Genomic DNA, 17263 nt, shown 5'->3' on the forward strand with positions numbered 1-17263 from the left:
AAAAGACGTGAGAATTAAAACAGCTAATAATACAGTCAATAATAATACACATTATTTGTCTGATTAACTGTGCAACTTCAGACAAATTAAGTTACTTCTCTGAGTTTTAATTTGATGATCAAAAACAAAAAAGAGGTTACTGATACCTATTGTATCTGTAGGAAAAATGTGTGATAGATTCACTCTGATAGGTGTTAGGCTTGACTGTTTTCCTGGCTCGGGAGGATACAGAAAAGCATTCCCCTGAGCTGCAAAGCGATAAAAATCCCTTAACATACCTCTTAGGGCACCCAGAGAATCATGCAGCTACCATTGGCACAGTCACGCATCTGAGAGAGCCGCTAATGGAAAAGCAGTGAGCTTCTCAGAAACATAAATTACCTCAGAGGAGCCCCAGCTCCAGAATCTGAGTCTAGCCTGGTCGCTTCTGGTTTATCCCATCCCCTTCCTACTCCCGGCTTCCTTTGCAAAGAACAAGTCATAGGTGAGGACCCATACACGGCACACAGACGGACAGACAGACAGACACACACACACACACATGTGCACGTGGCCAGCAGTGTGTGGATGAGTCATGAGAAGAGGATGCCTCCCAGTCCCATTCAACCCAGACAGCATCTACTGCAGGCTGCTCCCTTCCAGAGCAGCAGAGAACAGGCCTCATTATAGTAATTATTACCATCATTCCCATCATCATATTTTCTCTCACCTCTAAACAGGTTTCAGATAAATAATACAGCACATGCAGCATGTTCTTACAGTTCTGCGTAGAGCACAGTTATATTTCAATCCTAAGGATGTATTTGGCAGCTCTAGACTCTAGCTGTCTGCATCTAATTTATCAATTTCAGGGAAGCTGATGACAGTAAAGCTCCCTCTTCAGCCCTGGGAGTAAGGCATTTCCAAGCTGACAACTGGCGGGGCTGCATACTTAGCAGGTCCTCTTTTCTCATCTATTTTTGGGTCTACTTTCTCCATTAGACTATGCCTTCCCTGATGGGAGTCACTGTCTCACTTAGATTTATCCAGGTACCTGGCACATACATAATTGGCATTCAGCAAACTGTGTTGCAATAAGAAAGATCAGTGATGGAAGTTGCATATACATCACTGAGGTTCATTTTAGAGACTTCTCACTAAGGAAAACTTGTACTTTTGGTGACCCTCTGAAACACAGTATTTGCAGTGTTAATTTGGGGTGAGAAGTCCTTGAACATCCAAAGTATCTCACGAGGGTCTGACAGAGCTGACCGACAGCAGGGAGGTACTTTTAATCAGGGTACATGCATACCTTCTACGTCTCTCTAATTGCATTCATTGCTACTAACTACTACTTGGTCTCGCAAGGTCGTGGGACATTTCTGCTTAGGAAAAGTGACATCTTTCACATTATTGAAATTCAATTTTAATTTTGTGAATATTTCAATGTATTAAAATAGTCAATAATTTATCACTATTATTATTATGGAAATTCTTTTTAATTGAGGAAGGCAAGTTATTTAATCAAGTTAAATCCCCACTGCTTTATCTGAGTGCACAGTACCGCCTCAGCTCTTGTTCTGAATCCCAGTTACTCAGCTGGGGGTGCCGGGCAGTGAGCTAGGCTCGTTCTCTTGCTAAGTGACTCCCAAATTGCCACCCTGTAGCAGGCAACCCAAACTTATGCCAGTTTAAAAAATTCTATTTAGTCTTCACAACAATTCTGTGGAGCTGAATATTATTATCCTTGTTGTAAACTCAAATGCCTGAGACCTTTGGGTCCTTCACAATAGCTGCAACTGCAAATCAGTTGTATTGCGTTATTTCTGTGAGAAACTTTCCTCAAGGCTGCCCAGGACTTCAGGTCTCCTTCCTGCAAAATGGAACCTGGGCTCTCCCTGTGCTGCTTCTGTATATTTTAAGAATTTTTTGAAGTCCCAAGCCCCTATTACGGTCCAGAGGAAATGCATCGGTGAGTCTCCACTTGAGCAAATCAGAGGCTCAGGTTTATTTAAAACATCATGAGCTCTGAATCTACACAAGCCCTTAGATGCTCCCAAATGATGATTATACGGACTGCATGAAATGGATGGAGAACTGGTCTCAGAACACTAACTCAAGACCAGCATGGGAAGGGGCAAGCCAGAAGCAGAGAGAGAGAAAGAGCTTGGCTGTTTGGGGCAATGGGATTCTGTCTGAGCTCTGCACAAATGTACCTTGAACTTCTTTTTCCCCCCTGGGTTGGCCTCTTGTCTGCTTGACCTTCACTATTGTCTATATTTTCCTTTGAATTTCACAGCCCCTCCCTGCTCCACATCTGTCTGACAGTGGCTCAGTTTCCCTGTCTCCAGGCACAGCTCCTGTCTGGGGATCCTCTCCATGGTCACAGCTCTCACCTGGTGCTGGGGACAGTTCCCTCCTCTGACCCTTCAGGCCATCTGGTAGGTGTCCCTTGGCATGTTAGCTCCACTCTGCCCACATCACTGCAAAGGTCCCTTCATAAACTCTTCAATCACCCCACTGGCTGTGCACTGTGTATCCTGCCAGGGCTCTGACTAATAGACCACAGTGGAAGAGCATGCAGTGCGGATGGAAGCAGAGATGTGGATTCTAAAGAAAGGTCAGAACACTGGCTTTTGTGAGCTATTAGGAGCTGGCTCCAGACCACTCCTGACTTGGTCCCATCCTGGCATTGTTGGATTTCCATTAAGTTTCAGCCCTTGGGTGAACCACGCTTTTTTGAGGCCACTGAGATTATAGAAAATTCTAAATGTTGTATAAAAACAGTAAAGACAAATACCAATCTAAGAGAGCTTTTATCTGGCAAGTGATATTGAGACCAATCTCTCAACAGTTGGAGAAGAGAAAGTTTTGAATTTTTACTGCTATTACAATATGAAATGCAACAGACCACTTCTTAATGATTCCAACAAGATCTAGAATCTGAACTCCATTTCAGTGACGCAGGAGGCAAGAGGAATCTTGGGATAGTCTCAAGGGTAGAGAGAATAAGAAAAATTGAAAGCTGATTCTCAGAGCCTCAGTCGCAACTGCCAAATTCCTTGATGATTACATAGTCAACCGGAACCCTAAGTTAGGCCCAGTGGCCACAGTGCCACACTACGAGAGGCTGAAGGCCAGTCCACCCATGACATAAACACACTTTGCATCTCACATGTAAGCATGGAAAGGTACCACTTGCAGCTTTTTTCTTCCCTGGTCTGAAATCAACAAAATAAGCCAAGTTGGGAGAGAAAATAGCTTTGGTCCAGGATCTCAAGAGCATAGCTGCCAACCCACACACTCCTTGGTTCAAGCTGGTGATATCACTTCCTCATTTTCATGTGCCCTAAAATTTACTCATAAATGCACATGCAAAAAATTTTTAAAGGGGAAATGAATGAAGAAATTATACCTCCTCGGAGACAAAAGCAGATTTGTACACTCTATCTTCTCTGAGCCAGTTTAAACACTGCTTTTCCCACACCAAGCTTTCTCACCGAGGAGCTCTGCCAGATGCACTAATGAACACAGAGCCGAAGGGAGATTAAAATAAGAGCATTCATAAAACGACACTTTGGATTTCTGGTCCTTGGTTCTGGACTTCATTTTTTTGCAGAGTTTTTTGTTTGATTTGTTTTTAATCAATAGTCTAAATCTTCCTGCCAACAATAGATCCTGGGATTGAAACTTCTTATCTTCACAAGAGCACACAATTATGCTGTTTCAGGATCAAATCAGGTGAAGAGGGAAGCTCTCATATTGTTTTACTCAAGTGAGAATAAACTATTTCATAACTTTATTTGGAAATATGTGTCACATTCAGTGTGTGTTTTAAATGTTTAAAGAAAAATAAAAGCAAAAATCTTTTAAAAGGCACTTTAGAGGAGGCATGACTGGAAAATATCAGTCTAGTGCAAAAAACACCATTTATTTTACGTTTTTTCCCTGTAATTGATCTCTAATCTCATAGCACTGTGGTCGGAAAAGATGTTGATATGATTTCAATTTTCTTAAATTTACCAAGGCTTGATTTGTGACCCAAGATGTGATCTATCCTGGAGAACATTCTGTGTGCACTTGAGAAGAAAGTGTCATCTGCTGTTTTTGGATGGAATGTCCTATAAATATCAATTAAATCTATCTGGTCTATTGTATCATTTAAAGCTGTGTTTCCTTATCAATTTTCTGTCTGGATCATCTGTCCATTGGTGTAAGTGAGGTGTTAAAGTCCCCCACTATTATTGTGTTACTATCGATTTCCTCTTTTAGAGCTGTTAGCAGTTGCCTTATGTATTGAGGTGCATATATATTTGTAATTGTTATATCTTCTCCTTGGATTGATCCCTCGATCATTATGGAGTGTCCTTCCTTGTCTCTTGTAACATTCTTTATTTTAAAGTCTATTTTATCTGATATGAGTATTGCTACTCCAGCTTTCTTTAGATTTCCATTTGCATGGAATATCTTTTTCCATCCCTTCACTTTCAGTCTGTATGTGTCCCTAGGTCTGAAGTGGGTCTCTTGTAAACAGCATACATATGGGTCTTGTTTTTGTATCCATTCAGTGAGCCTGTTTCTTTTCGTTGGAGCATTTAATCCATTCACGTTTAAGGTAATTATCGATATGTATGTTCCTATTACCATTTTCTTAATTGTTATGGGTTTGTTTTTGTAGGTCCTTTTCTTCTCTTGTGTTTCCCACTTAGAGAAGTTCCTTTAGCATTTTTTGTAGAGCTGGTTTGGTGGTGCTGAATTCTCTTAGCTTTTGCTTGTCTGTAAAGCCTTTGATTTCTCCGTCGAATCTGAATGAGATCCTTGCCGGGTAGAGTAATCTTGGTTGTAGTTTCTTCCCTTTCATCACTTTAAATATATCATGCCACTCCCTTCTGGCTTGTAGAGTTTCTGCTGAGAAATCAGCTGTTAACCTTATGGGAGTTCCCTTGTTTGTTATTTGTCATTTTTCCCTTGTTGCTTTCAATAATTTTTCTTTGTCTTTAATTTTTGTCAGTTTGATTACTATGTGTCTCGGTGTGTTTCTCCTTGGGTTTATCCTGCCTGGGACTCTCTGCACTTCCTGGACTTGGGTGGCTCTTTCCTTTCCCATGTTAGGTAAATTTTCGACTGTAATCTCTTCAAATATTTTCTCGGGTCCTTTCTCTCTCTCTTCTCCTTCTGGGACCCCTATAATGCGAATGTTATTGCATTTAATGTTGTGCCAGAAGTCTCTTAGGCTGTCTTCATTTCTTTTCATTCTTTTTTCTTTATTCTGTTCCGCAGCAGTAGATTCCACCATTCTGTCTTCCGAGTCACTTATCCATTCTTCTGCCTCAGTTATTCTGCTATTGATTCCTTCAAGTGTATTTTTCATTTCAGTTATTGTATTGTTCATCTCTGTTTGTCTGTTGTTTAATTCTTCTAGGTGTTTGTTCTTTAATACTTCTAGGTCTTTGTTCTTTAATTCTTCTAGGTCTTTGTTAAACATTTCTTGCATCTTCTCTATCTTTGCCTCCATTGTTCTTCCGAGGTTCTGGATCACCTTCACTATCATAATTCTGAATTCTTTTTCTGGAAGGTTGCCTATTTCCACTTCATTTAGTTGTTTTTCTGGGGTTTCATCTTGTTCCTTCATCTGGTACAAAGCCCTCTGCCTTTTCATTTTGTCTATTTTTCTGTGAATGTCACCATTCATTTTAATAATCAAGTACTAGTAAGGAGTTAAGGGAATTAAGTAAATTAGAAAAATGTTGTTCAATAATACTTTTCCTGATTAGAATGAAACTATTACAGGAATTTATGGAGACATGGGAGAAGTAGAGAATGAACTTTCTTCCTCTTTCTCTGTGGTTCTGAACAAAAATGGAAAAAGCACTAGAAACATGTATTTAAAAAAAAAGTGAGGAAGACTAGAGAGATGAAAGGGAGGGGAAAGACAAGATCTCTTCTAAGGTCGTGTTCAACGTGTAAATTATTACACATGTGCTATGGGAGAGACTCATGCAGAGGGGGAAATAAAAGTCACCTGGTAAGCTGCAAATGGTAGAGAGTAAAGGAAAAACAAGCATCTCTCAAGCACATACCATATGCCAGACATTTGACTGAGACTGTCCCACTGACATTTCATGATAATATTACAATGTAGGTAATTATCCCCAGTTTATAGATGAGGAAATTGAAGCTCAGAGGGCTTAAGACACTTATCTAAGTTGATCCAATTAGTGAGAAACAAGGGTTTCAAACTGAGGTCTGATTCACCCCAAAGCCTGTCCTTTCCCCACAGTCCATGTGGCTTTGGAATCCCAAGGCAAGGTCAAGTGTGTGCGTGGTGGTGGTGGGGGGGTGATTTCAGCCCTTTGCTGCCTCTTAGTTTTGTAGCAGAAACCCACAGAGAAGATAAGACCCAGTAATTTGGAGGTTACCTAGTAAGGCACTGCTGAGGTAGACCAGAAATCTCACCCCTGAGTCCCTTTGCCAGATAAACGCTGACACGAGTATTCTACAATCTGCAGGGATGCAGCTGCATGCTGCTGCGTGGAATGTGTGTTCTTTGTCAATTATTCTGTTTCAATAAATGATTGCAGGTGGCCCACCTACTCACTCTGACAACCAGCCTCTGGAAGCGTGGACATGTCCATGTCCACAGCCACAACAGGGGAAGACATAATTTATTTGATCTTAGTTACTGAATTGTAAGTCAAAATTATATTTAAGAAGACTTGAGGGGGGATAATGATTATTTTTGACATAAGAAATCAAATACTGTGATGAAATCACCCTCTTATTAAGGAAAATAACAGAACATTCATATTCTAGTGACCACAGAGGCGTAATGAATAAGCTGAGTGGACAAAAGCTGAGTGGACAAAAGCCTTCTAAATTTTAAATCTATACGTGCTCTGGAGCTTATTGCTCTAACCTCAATTTTTAATATTCAACTGTTTATGTCTAAATCTTGCAGGAATGTAATACTGTGATAACCACTTACTCATTCCTTTTTTTTTAACCTTTAAAAAACTTTAAATTTATTTTTAAATTGAAGTATAGTTGCTGGTCAATATTATATAAGTTACAGGTGTACAGTATAGTGATTCATAATTTTGAAAGGTTACACTCCATTTAGTTATAAAATATTGACTATATTCCCTGCATTGTACAGTATATCCTTGTAGCTTATTTTATACATAATAGTTTGTACTTCTTAGCCCCCTACCTCTCGATAGCCCCTCCCTCTTCCCTCTCCCCACTGGTAACCACTAGGATGTTGTATTTTTAGATTCCACATATAAGAGAAATCATACAGTATTTGTCTTTCTCTGATAACCACTTACTCTTATAGCATCTGTGATATTCATATTTATATCAGGTATTTGCTCAGGAGAGTGGATTTGGAAAATCAAAACAGTAGTGTAGCTCTAAGAGCTACGTGTTCATTTGTGTTGAGACCAAAGCTATCTGGGTGGACTCAGGAGAAAGGAGGAGCTGAGGGGAGGCATCAGAACCCCCGTTAGATACCTCTGCCTTCAGGGGAGGCCCTGTCCAGAGAAGAATCAGTGGTGCACTGGACAGGGGGCCTGTGGGACCAAGGAGAGAAAACTGTCAGCAGAAGCTCAGTCTTGTGCCCAGAGCCTGTCCAGAGAAGAGAGGGGAAAAGGCCACCACCTAGCAGTCCAGGTCTTCCATCATGCTCCCTGCATCCAGCTCTGGCTAGTGAAACAAAGATGACACAGGTAATGCAGCCGAATCCCTGGTTAAGAACCTGGGAGTTCCCTGGTGGTGCAGTGGTTAAGACTGCCCTCCAGTGCAGGGGGTGTGGGTTCAATCCCTGGTCAGGGAGCTAAGATCCCACATGCCTCGTGGCCAAAATACCAAAACATAAAACAGAAGCAGTATTGTAACGAATTCAATAAAGACTTTAAAAATGGTCCACATCAAAAAAAAATCTTAAAAAAAAAAAGAACTTTAACTTAATAAAGTGACCTTAGGTGGGAGGGAGGCTGGTGCAATTAACCAATTTTTTCCCTCTGTAAGAATTCAATTAAGAATGGATTTGACCATGTAAGTGAAGTCATGTGTGAATTTAGCTTTGATGATGAGGAAACAAGAGGCAGAGGATAAATTAGATGCATTTTCATAAATAGTTTTGTTCCTGTGAAAATATACACACTTGGCAGAAGTGGTCTTCTACCTATGACTACCGCTTAAATATTTCTAAGATGTCCCTACGCCAAAACCTTCCAAAGCAGGATGCTATAGACTTATTTTCTGTTCAGAAAGAGACAAGATTTTTACTTTTTCACACCTTGAGTCACACTCACTCAGAAGTATGATTCATCTACCCACTTGGGATTGTCACACAGAGGACAGTCCCTTCCCTCTGTAATCTAAAATGAATAAGGAGAAGGAACCACAAAAATCCCACAGTTTCACACAGTAAAGATGCAAATATTTTAGAGCAGCATTTCTTAAAGACTATAATTCATCCCATTTTATCAAACAAATTACAGAGAGATCTTTGGCTTACTTCAAGGTTATAAGATATGAAAGTAATAATAAATTTAGCAAGCTTCTCTCTTAACAGCTAAAAAAAGGGATTTTTACTTGTCCAACTGAGCTTCTGAAGTAACTGCTATGAATAATGGATTTGATTCCTGTTTTCCATCAATGTACCCATCCAAAATTAAAATATCTTCTATAATCAAAATAGGCTGGATCTCATTGGATAAGACCCACTTTCCTGCTTCTGAAACATATGGTGATAAAAGCCTAGTGGATCATCTTTTTTTATTAAAGTTGTTAAAAGCTCTTTTTTTTACAAGTAACTGACATGATTAAGTAAGGCTCTTCCCTTACCTTTAACTGTGCATCTTCCCTTACCTTTAACTGAACAGCCTAACTACCACAGCCTAAAAGGGCAAATTTAATGGACTAATGAATGTAACAAAGGATGGAGACAAAGGCTCTAGGTTTTAAAATAGTATCAAATACTTGTAATTTTCCAAATTCAGACATTCCAACACCTATTATCATTTTTTCATTAGGCCTGCTTTCCACCAAACAGCAACAGCATAAATCTCTAAAGTGTAACTAAGAGAGAAGCAGCGTAATATGATCTATATAAGGCTTGACATAAAAGCAAGAATTTGACCATGTATCACTAATTGAGAGTCATTTTTCCCTTGGGAAATTCTTACAAGGTAAAAGAAAAAAATCTTCTAGACAGAAAAACAAAGGCTGAAAGTGTTTCTCCAACAAGCCTTGGCATTGACTTATTCCCCAAGCAAAGACACTGTCAGAGTGAGCACCCAAATCTGTAACAGGCAGAAAACTATAGAGTTCACTGGCCAAAGTCACCCACATCAAAAGGGATTGTGGTGCCTTGGAATGGAGACAGTTTTCAAGGCAATGCCAGGGAGGCTGATGTTAATGAATGTTCTTCCCAGTTAATCGCTTTTTAATACCAAATGCCAGGGGGCTGGGTCACAAACTGACTAGGCCAATTTGGCCATCAAAAGTTGCCATCCTTCTGTAAATACTGCTGGCCTCTGGCAATCAGAGCCAGACAGGACACAAAAATGAAAGCAGGCTTTACATGAAATTCTGCCAAAAGTGCAGCCATTTATTATCAAACAGTCACACACTAGCTTATCATGAAGCTCCAGGAAGTCTTTTCTCTGTCCTCCAGCCTTCCTACAAGAAGCTTCCATGAAAGGACCTATGTTCTGCGGGAAGGACAGTTCGCTTTCCACTCAGGTAAGGCATAGAGGTACTCTGTCAAGCACCTTCTTTTTAAATCAACAGTGAAACAAATAAAGATACAATTTTTAGCTTTCTCCAGTTACAGGGAGCACTACATGTGCAGAGATACAAGCCATGTCACCTTGGTTTCACTTGGAAAACTGTCACTTCATATATGGATGAATCAGTGACTCAAGGTAATACTCACTTCCCCAACCTATGGCATTTGATGGATGGCCATGCAGTATACTCATCCCATCATGAGCCTTAGCAGTCACAGTCATTGCATCAAATACCCACATCCAAATTTCTAATTACAGCCTCAGTCTGATGAAAACCAAGGCTCCAGAAATCTGTTCCAAGGCTGTACCTCTCACTTTTTCAGGTGGTATTGCTATAGGGATAATAATATGAAAATTGTTTTGTTGATGCTGTGGTGGTGGCTATTGTTTTTGAAGGTACATATATGGCAGCAAGAAAGTGTTTAAACGCTGCTCAAGAATGGACTCTCAAACTTCACTTAGCCACCAGCCCTGATATCTCCAAGTCGATACTTCCCAAAACATGCTATCACAACACTGATCCTGCAAGAAGGCCCTAAAAAGTTTCCAAATTCAAATAAATTTGAGAAATGCCACTTACTATATACCCCATTTAAAAACTCAATAGCCAGGACATGGAAACAACCTAAATGCCCAAAGATAGATGAATGGATAAAGAAGATGTGGTACATATATACAATGGAATATTACTCAGCCATAAAAAGGGATGAAATTGGTCATTTGTAGAGATGTGGATGCATCTAGAGACTGTCATACAGAGTGAAGTAAGCCAGAAAGACAAAAACCAATGCCGTATATTAACTCATATATGTGGAATCTAGAAAAAATGTACAGATGAACCTATTTGTAGGACAGGAAGAGAGATGCAGACATAGAGAATGGACATGTGGACACGGTGGGGAAGGGGAGGGTGGGACAAATTGTGAGATTAGGTTTGACATAAATACACTACCATGTGTAAAACAGATAGCTAGTGGGAACCTGCTGTATAGCACAGGGAGCTCAGCTCGGTGTTCTGTGATGACCTAAATGGGTGGGATGGGGGTGGGGTGGGAGGGAGGTCCAAGAGGGAGGGGATATAGGTATACATATAGCTGATTCACTTCATTATACAGCAGAAACTAACACAACACTGTAAAGCAATTTTACTCCAATTAAAAAAAAAAAAAACTCAAAAGGCTGCTTAGAGCACAGTAAAGGTTTTGTGAAGTCCCTCAGTAAAGAAAAATATATTTAACTTCTCTAAACCTAGTGCTTCTGAAATGCAGGATCTTTATTTAGAGTAACCTTACTTAATGATCTATATGATGCTAGAACATATTTTGAGAAATGCTGGTATAAACTGCCCAAGCAGAATGAAGTTAAAAAGAAAAGTTTCCATCTTAGGAGCTTCTATAACCTGTCCCCAAAATCATCTCACTGTCTGCCAAAAATTCCCTACATCTCTTTTATAGCCTTCATGCTACAGCTAAAATACATTTTCTGTCGCTCATCCTTTGTAGATGTAGAATAGATGATTTCCATGTAAAAAATCACTATACATTTAGAGAACTTTATCAAGCCATCCATCAGCATAGTCTTGGCTCCCGCCAGGATAAGTCCTAAGAGCAGGAAAGTTTCTTGACAGGGGAGAGGCATATCTGTGCTTAGAAGGATAATTCTCTCAGAGCTGGGGGGATGGCCTGAAAGTGGAGAAAACCAAGCTCTTCAAGGTAGCTACCGGGTTTACTTCTATTTTTATTCTCCATACTCAGCATATTTTTTGGAACAAATGAATGATCAATAAAGTAAATATCGAATACATTATCATTTCCTCTAGGCTTTTCCTCTCTAAATGCACCTTCCTGCACTTACAAATTTATTCTGCTTGTCTCTAAATACCCTGTCAGCTTTTAAGACCAGTTTCTATTTCCAACACACAGCTATAAATGTGGCTGCTGACTGCGACTGGTCATGCTACTCAGACCCCTGGCCTCTGCCTATGAGACACACAAAGTACAGGAGCATCAAGGATACTACAGGACGCTCCCCCTAACAATTTGCTTCCTCAAAGTATTCTTGGTAACTTTTCCAACCTCAGCAATGAGGCCCTTGGTAAAACACTGTCACTGATTACTCATTCATTCAACAGATGGGTATTATTGCCTTCTCTTTTTAGTTTCTTTGGGCATTGTGCTTACAGGCAATCACTTAAAGAATTTAGCAATCAATAACTTCCATCTTCTCTGTATTTTCCAGACACTAGTCTAGGCTCTTTGGCATACATCAGTTAGCAAAACAGACACACACACACACACAAAACGTTGCCTTTCCAGAGAGGGAAAAAAAAAGATAGTCTGGTGAGGGGTATCTGCAATATAAGGTGGGTGGACAAGAAGGGGCTTGCAGTTTTAAACATGGTGGACAGAGTACGCCTCATTGAGAAGGTGGCAATTAAGCAAAGACTTGCAAGAGATGAAGGAGTCAGCCACAGTATTCGTTTCATAGGAAGAAATGAGGTCAAGAAGAAACAAGAAAAATAATGGGGACAGAGCATGTAAAACCTTTTCGGGGTCTTCCCTGGTGGCGCAGTGGTTGAGAGTCCGCCTGCCGATGCAGGGGACGCGGGTTCGTGCCCCGGTCCGGGAAGATCCCACATGCCGCAGAGTGGCTGGGCCCGTGAGCCATGGCGGCTGAGTCTGTGCGTCTGGAGCCTGTGCTCCGCAGCGGGAGAGGCCACAACAGTGAGAGGCCCGCGTACCACAAAAACAAACAAACAAACAAACAAACAAAAAACCTTTTCGGCCATTATAAAAGTTATGGCTTTTACTTGTGGGAAATAAGGAGCCACTGAAAAAATTTAAGTACAAGAAAGACAGGATCGGATTTACATTTTTAAGAATCATGGTAGTCACTGTACTGAGAATAGTCTGGACCACTGGCACTAGGGTCGAAGCAGGCCAACTAGTTGGAGGCTATGGCAATAATCTAGGTGAGAGAGAATGGCTTGGACCAGGGTGACAGCAGTGAAGGCAGTGAGAAGTGGTCAGATTCTAGACATATTTTGAAACAAAAGTTGACAGGATTTATTGATGGGTTGAAAGTAATATTAACGAGCAAGACAGAGAGGCAACAAGAAAACCCCAAGAATTTGGGCTTGGGCAACTAGTAGGATGCACAAAGGTGGGAAATCATGGTCAGGGAAACAATGAATGGGTAAGTTCAGGAGTTAAATTTCAGAATGTTGACTTGAAACACCATGTGGAAATGCATTTATACAGCACTTGCCTTCCTGAACAACCCCAGGTACCATATATATTATTTCATTCATTCTGATTATATTTTAGGTGAGAAAAAAGTTTGAAGACCCTATTGTCAACATTTTGATGTGTAATAATGTAAATACAGAAACATTAAAGCTTGTATGACAAACTCGTTTTCTTTCTAATACTCCATGCTGCCTCTTTAGGCAAAGCATGTGTAAAAGTAAGGCATTTTAGTTTAGTTTAGTTTTTTTTTTTTAATGAGGGGATTGATTCTCCCCACGTTGCATTCATCAGTCCTTTATAGGCTCCTTGGGCTTTGTACTTAGAGTGAACCACCTAGAGAATCTGGCAATCAATCACTTCAGTCTCCTTTGTATTTTCCAATACAGTAAGCATTTCCAATGGGTTTTCTGTTTAGAGGAACTTGTTTTAGCTGCTTTTATTTTTGGGCATCCTAATTACATAGTTCATGGTTTTCTTCAAACAATATGGAATGGGTGTGCTCTTTTAAATAGAAATGTCACATTCTCAATGGAAATAATGACAGAATGGCTCCAGGAGTTACAAAAATGTCTTTTGACCTTTTTAAGAGTTTAAAACAATCAGAAGCATTGCAAGGCTAAGTGGTAATGAGTTGCTTTCATGAGAGTATAAATCATTAAGTTAAAAGAAATAGTAAAATGTATTAAAAATTAAGCTTATCACTCAAAAGGTGACAATTATTCTGAGTAAAAGCAAATAATAATACAGACTATAAAATCTTGCTGAGAATCATAAAGCATACAATCAAGAAAAATAAATAAAGCTGTTACTGACGTCTGAAAATTCCTTTTTTCCATTATGCAACTATCTAAAATTCTTCCATTAATAAATTCAGTGAGTCTTCCAGCTAAGGTATACCATCAGAGGGGTAAGTAAGTCATTTTCTTATTAAAGAGTGTGACTTGTGAAAATGTAATTGCCGTGTGAAGGCAAGGAATAAAACAAATTATTTAATGATGTGAAAAAGCTCCTGCCAGGCCCAGATCAAAAGCCAAGCAGAGCAGTGCAACCGAACTGTGTACTACACAGAACATGAGAAGGATCTGCATTAGGCTCAGATGCAGCACAAGGAAAAATGACTTCCCAGGTGACATATTAGTAATAGACAACAAAGAATGCCTTGGGAAGACTGCACAAGGGCCTCTGATATTCAGGTAGCCACTGAATAAAAAGATGCATCTCCAATGGCTATTTCGTTCCAATACCCAGCACTGAGTGGAATGGAGAAATCTGGTAATGACAGTAACAGGTTTTAAGAACAACAATAAAAGAAAATGAATCTTTTCTTGTATCTTGCTTATTCTGGTAAACTTTCAAATATCCTTAAAAACATCTATCATATTTCTATGGTTTGGAGGTTTAGGTGATAACTGCAATGTTCATTTGTATATAAGTCAGTGATATTTGTCACTATTCTCTTTCTCTTGATAAACATTCATTTTTTGAACTAGATAGAGTAGTTTTATGCCCTTATATGATATTTGAACGTATCTACTTCCAAATTCCAAAATATGCTTTAACATTAAACACCTGCAAGTATGTTACTACTCTTAGCTCTTAGGTCAAGAATTTATGCCTCTGTTACCTAGGATGGGGGAATAAAGGGAGGTGGGAGGGCAGGATCAATCTTCAGCAGTGTTATAAATATTTTTGATGATCTAAAGCATGACTGTAAATTGAAATATACAGAATCAAAAAAAAAGCAGTCAACTGGGTTACATTTTTTCAAGACTGCTTATTCCTACAAAATGGAAACAAGAGGCCTTATTGTGCTCCTGACTTTGAGCTGTGACGATTTCTCGATGATAGCGATGGTGACAAGGACTACAAAAACAGCTGTCAGGTACTCAGTGTTTCCCACATGCCAGCCACTGTGCTGAGTGTCCAGTGTGGCTTGCCACGGTTCAACCTCACAATAACTACGGTGCAAGAACAGAGCTGAACAAGGTGAGCTCACACGGGTCAGGGGCACAGCCTGGCCTGACTCAGGTCAGTGCTAATCACTCCACTCTGCAGCCTCCCCTCGTCCCAGCCTCGGGACTCTGGATCTGGAACTTGGGGCAGTGCTCCTCCACACCTGGGCTGCCTCTTACACGGAGGGGCCTGGCTCCCACCTGAATTTAAAGTAGACTACCAAATGAAATTAGAGTGACAGAATATAAGTCACAATTTGTCTCATGTATGGCAAAGCAGTGACGTAGAAGTACGTGGGAAGAGGCAGTGGCAATGGATCTTTAAATGTGTTCCATTTTAAAATAAGGTGCAAATTCAACTTCTCCATTCTCCAATATCACATCTGATGAAGTGGTAAGCTCGTTTTCCAACTTTCATCAAAAAAATAACGTAAACAGATATCTCAGCTTTAGCGCATGGCCAAAATTGACTACAGGTACTGCTTTGGAAAACTGTGACCCGGTAGCAAGACATTATCACCACAAGTAAAAGTGGCAGGTGGAGAAACCAGCTGAGGGCAGTAAGAAGAGCCTGGAGGGCTTCCCTGGTGGCGCAGTGGTTGAGAGTCCGCCTGCCGATGCAGGGGACACGGGTTCGTGCCCGGGTCCAGGAAGATCCCACACGCCGAGGAGCAGCTGGGCCCGTGAGCCATGGCCGCTGAGCCTGCGCATCTGGAGCCTGTGCTCCGCAACGGGAGAGGCCACAACAGTGAGAGGCCCGCGTACCGCAAAAAAAAAAAAAAAAAAAAAAAAAAGAAGAGCCTGGATCAACTAGGCTGGCCAAATTTGAGACAGACCGACATCCCAGACAATGGCTCCTCCCAAAGCACTGGTGGTCACAGACAGATGGACCATGGCAAGACATCACAGGGCCTCTTCTATCAGCGATGGCAGGGGTTCCAAAGCAGGACAAACAGGATGGGTTGTAAATGAGCTGGAAAGATTGGACCTGTAATAGTATGAGGAGAATTCTCATGAATTGAGGACAAAGGATGGAGAACATGAAGCTTCCAGAGAATGGAAACTGAAAAGAAAAATGTAGGCCAGAAGAAAAGAAAAAAAACCCATTAATATTGGCACAAAGCCATTAACCATTAAATGCAATCTTCATTCCTCAAGTTCAATTTTATTTTACCATTTGGTATACTACAACACGATGCTTATTTTACCAGGTTTCATAATGGCTATTCTGGAATTTAAAAGAGTTATTCTGCAGTGATCTATGTGACACAATAATACCATAACGTACTATTTGGATAAGCTAAATGCAAAGTAATTTCCAGAAATCTGAAAGCGTGTTCAGTTCAACCGTATGAATCTATGGTAGTACAATGTTCTACAGCAGGGGTCAGCTAATTTATGCGACACTGGTGGAGTTGAATAGTTGTGACAGACTGTATGACAAAACCTCAAATATTTTCTATCTGGTTCTTTGCCAAAAGAAAGAGAAAAGTTTGCCATCTCTTGGTCTGCCCTATTGTATTATGCTTATTCTCATAAGCTCCTTCTGTGCCAAGTACTTTTGGGAATGAGGTAAGAATGTCAATGAGAAAATAATCACTTCCCGATCTTTCCTCCTTGTTGAGTTGTGTGGGCATTTTAATGAAAGAGAGATCTAAGCCTGACAGTCTCCATTTGTCCATCTGTCTGCACTTTCACTGAGTGTGTTGCTGGAGGCTGTGATAAACACTAGAATGGAGGCTAATCAAGAACAAGGCTGGGAACAGGAATGAAGGGAGATCTCAGAGAAGAACACAGCCACCTCCCGAAGCAGAAGATGCAGGACCCCCACTCCATCCCACCTCTCCATTTCCACCAAGTTGTCACTGGTGGTCACCTCCACTGGTCAGGCTGTGCATTCATCCCTATGCAGACCTGAGAATTTGACTTGTTTTCCAGGGCCCAGAGACATAGCCGGTGATTTGTGCTGATTTCAAGGGAATGATGTAGAAGACTATGAATGGAAAATCTGGGGCAAAGCTGTGACCTCTACTGAAAATGAAAACAAAAAAACCCAAACAAAACCAACCCTTAAAGCCTCATACCTGGGGGAGCGGACCTCCACTGCTTAATGTCTGTTCTCAAAAGATATCTCATTGTTGAGGTCATTATTGGGAAAGCTGGGTATCATTAACTTTCCTCTTTTTTCCTCACGTTTTACTTTTTTACAAGCATGCCCCGTATTATAAAAGATATAAAAAAAAATCTTAACATCTCAAGATACCTTGTGAGAATGGAATAAGGAATC

The 17263-nt window shown here is 40.5% G+C and overlaps 1 protein-coding gene across 4 annotated transcripts in view; it reads right to left on the reverse strand.

The window, feature by feature from the left end:
- TMTC1 (transmembrane O-mannosyltransferase targeting cadherins 1) overlaps nucleotides 1-17263 on the reverse strand; it is a 272198-nt gene that overhangs the window by 93082 nt on the left and 161853 nt on the right. For 3 of the 4 annotated variants that reach the window (XM_060113162.1, XM_060113161.1, XM_060113159.1), the window contains one exon: nucleotides 15813-15964. The exons of the other annotated variant lie outside the window; for it this stretch is intronic. In XM_060113162.1, coding sequence (XP_059969145.1) covers nucleotides 15813-15964 — 152 coding nt within the window. The remainder of the gene's footprint in view (nucleotides 1-15812; nucleotides 15965-17263) is intronic. 4 annotated transcript variants of the gene reach the window in all.

The sequence above is a fragment of the Mesoplodon densirostris genome, chromosome 11 (genome assembly GCF_025265405.1).
Source record: "Mesoplodon densirostris isolate mMesDen1 chromosome 11, mMesDen1 primary haplotype, whole genome shotgun sequence".
Taxonomy (NCBI): Eukaryota; Metazoa; Chordata; class Mammalia; order Artiodactyla; family Ziphiidae; genus Mesoplodon; species Mesoplodon densirostris.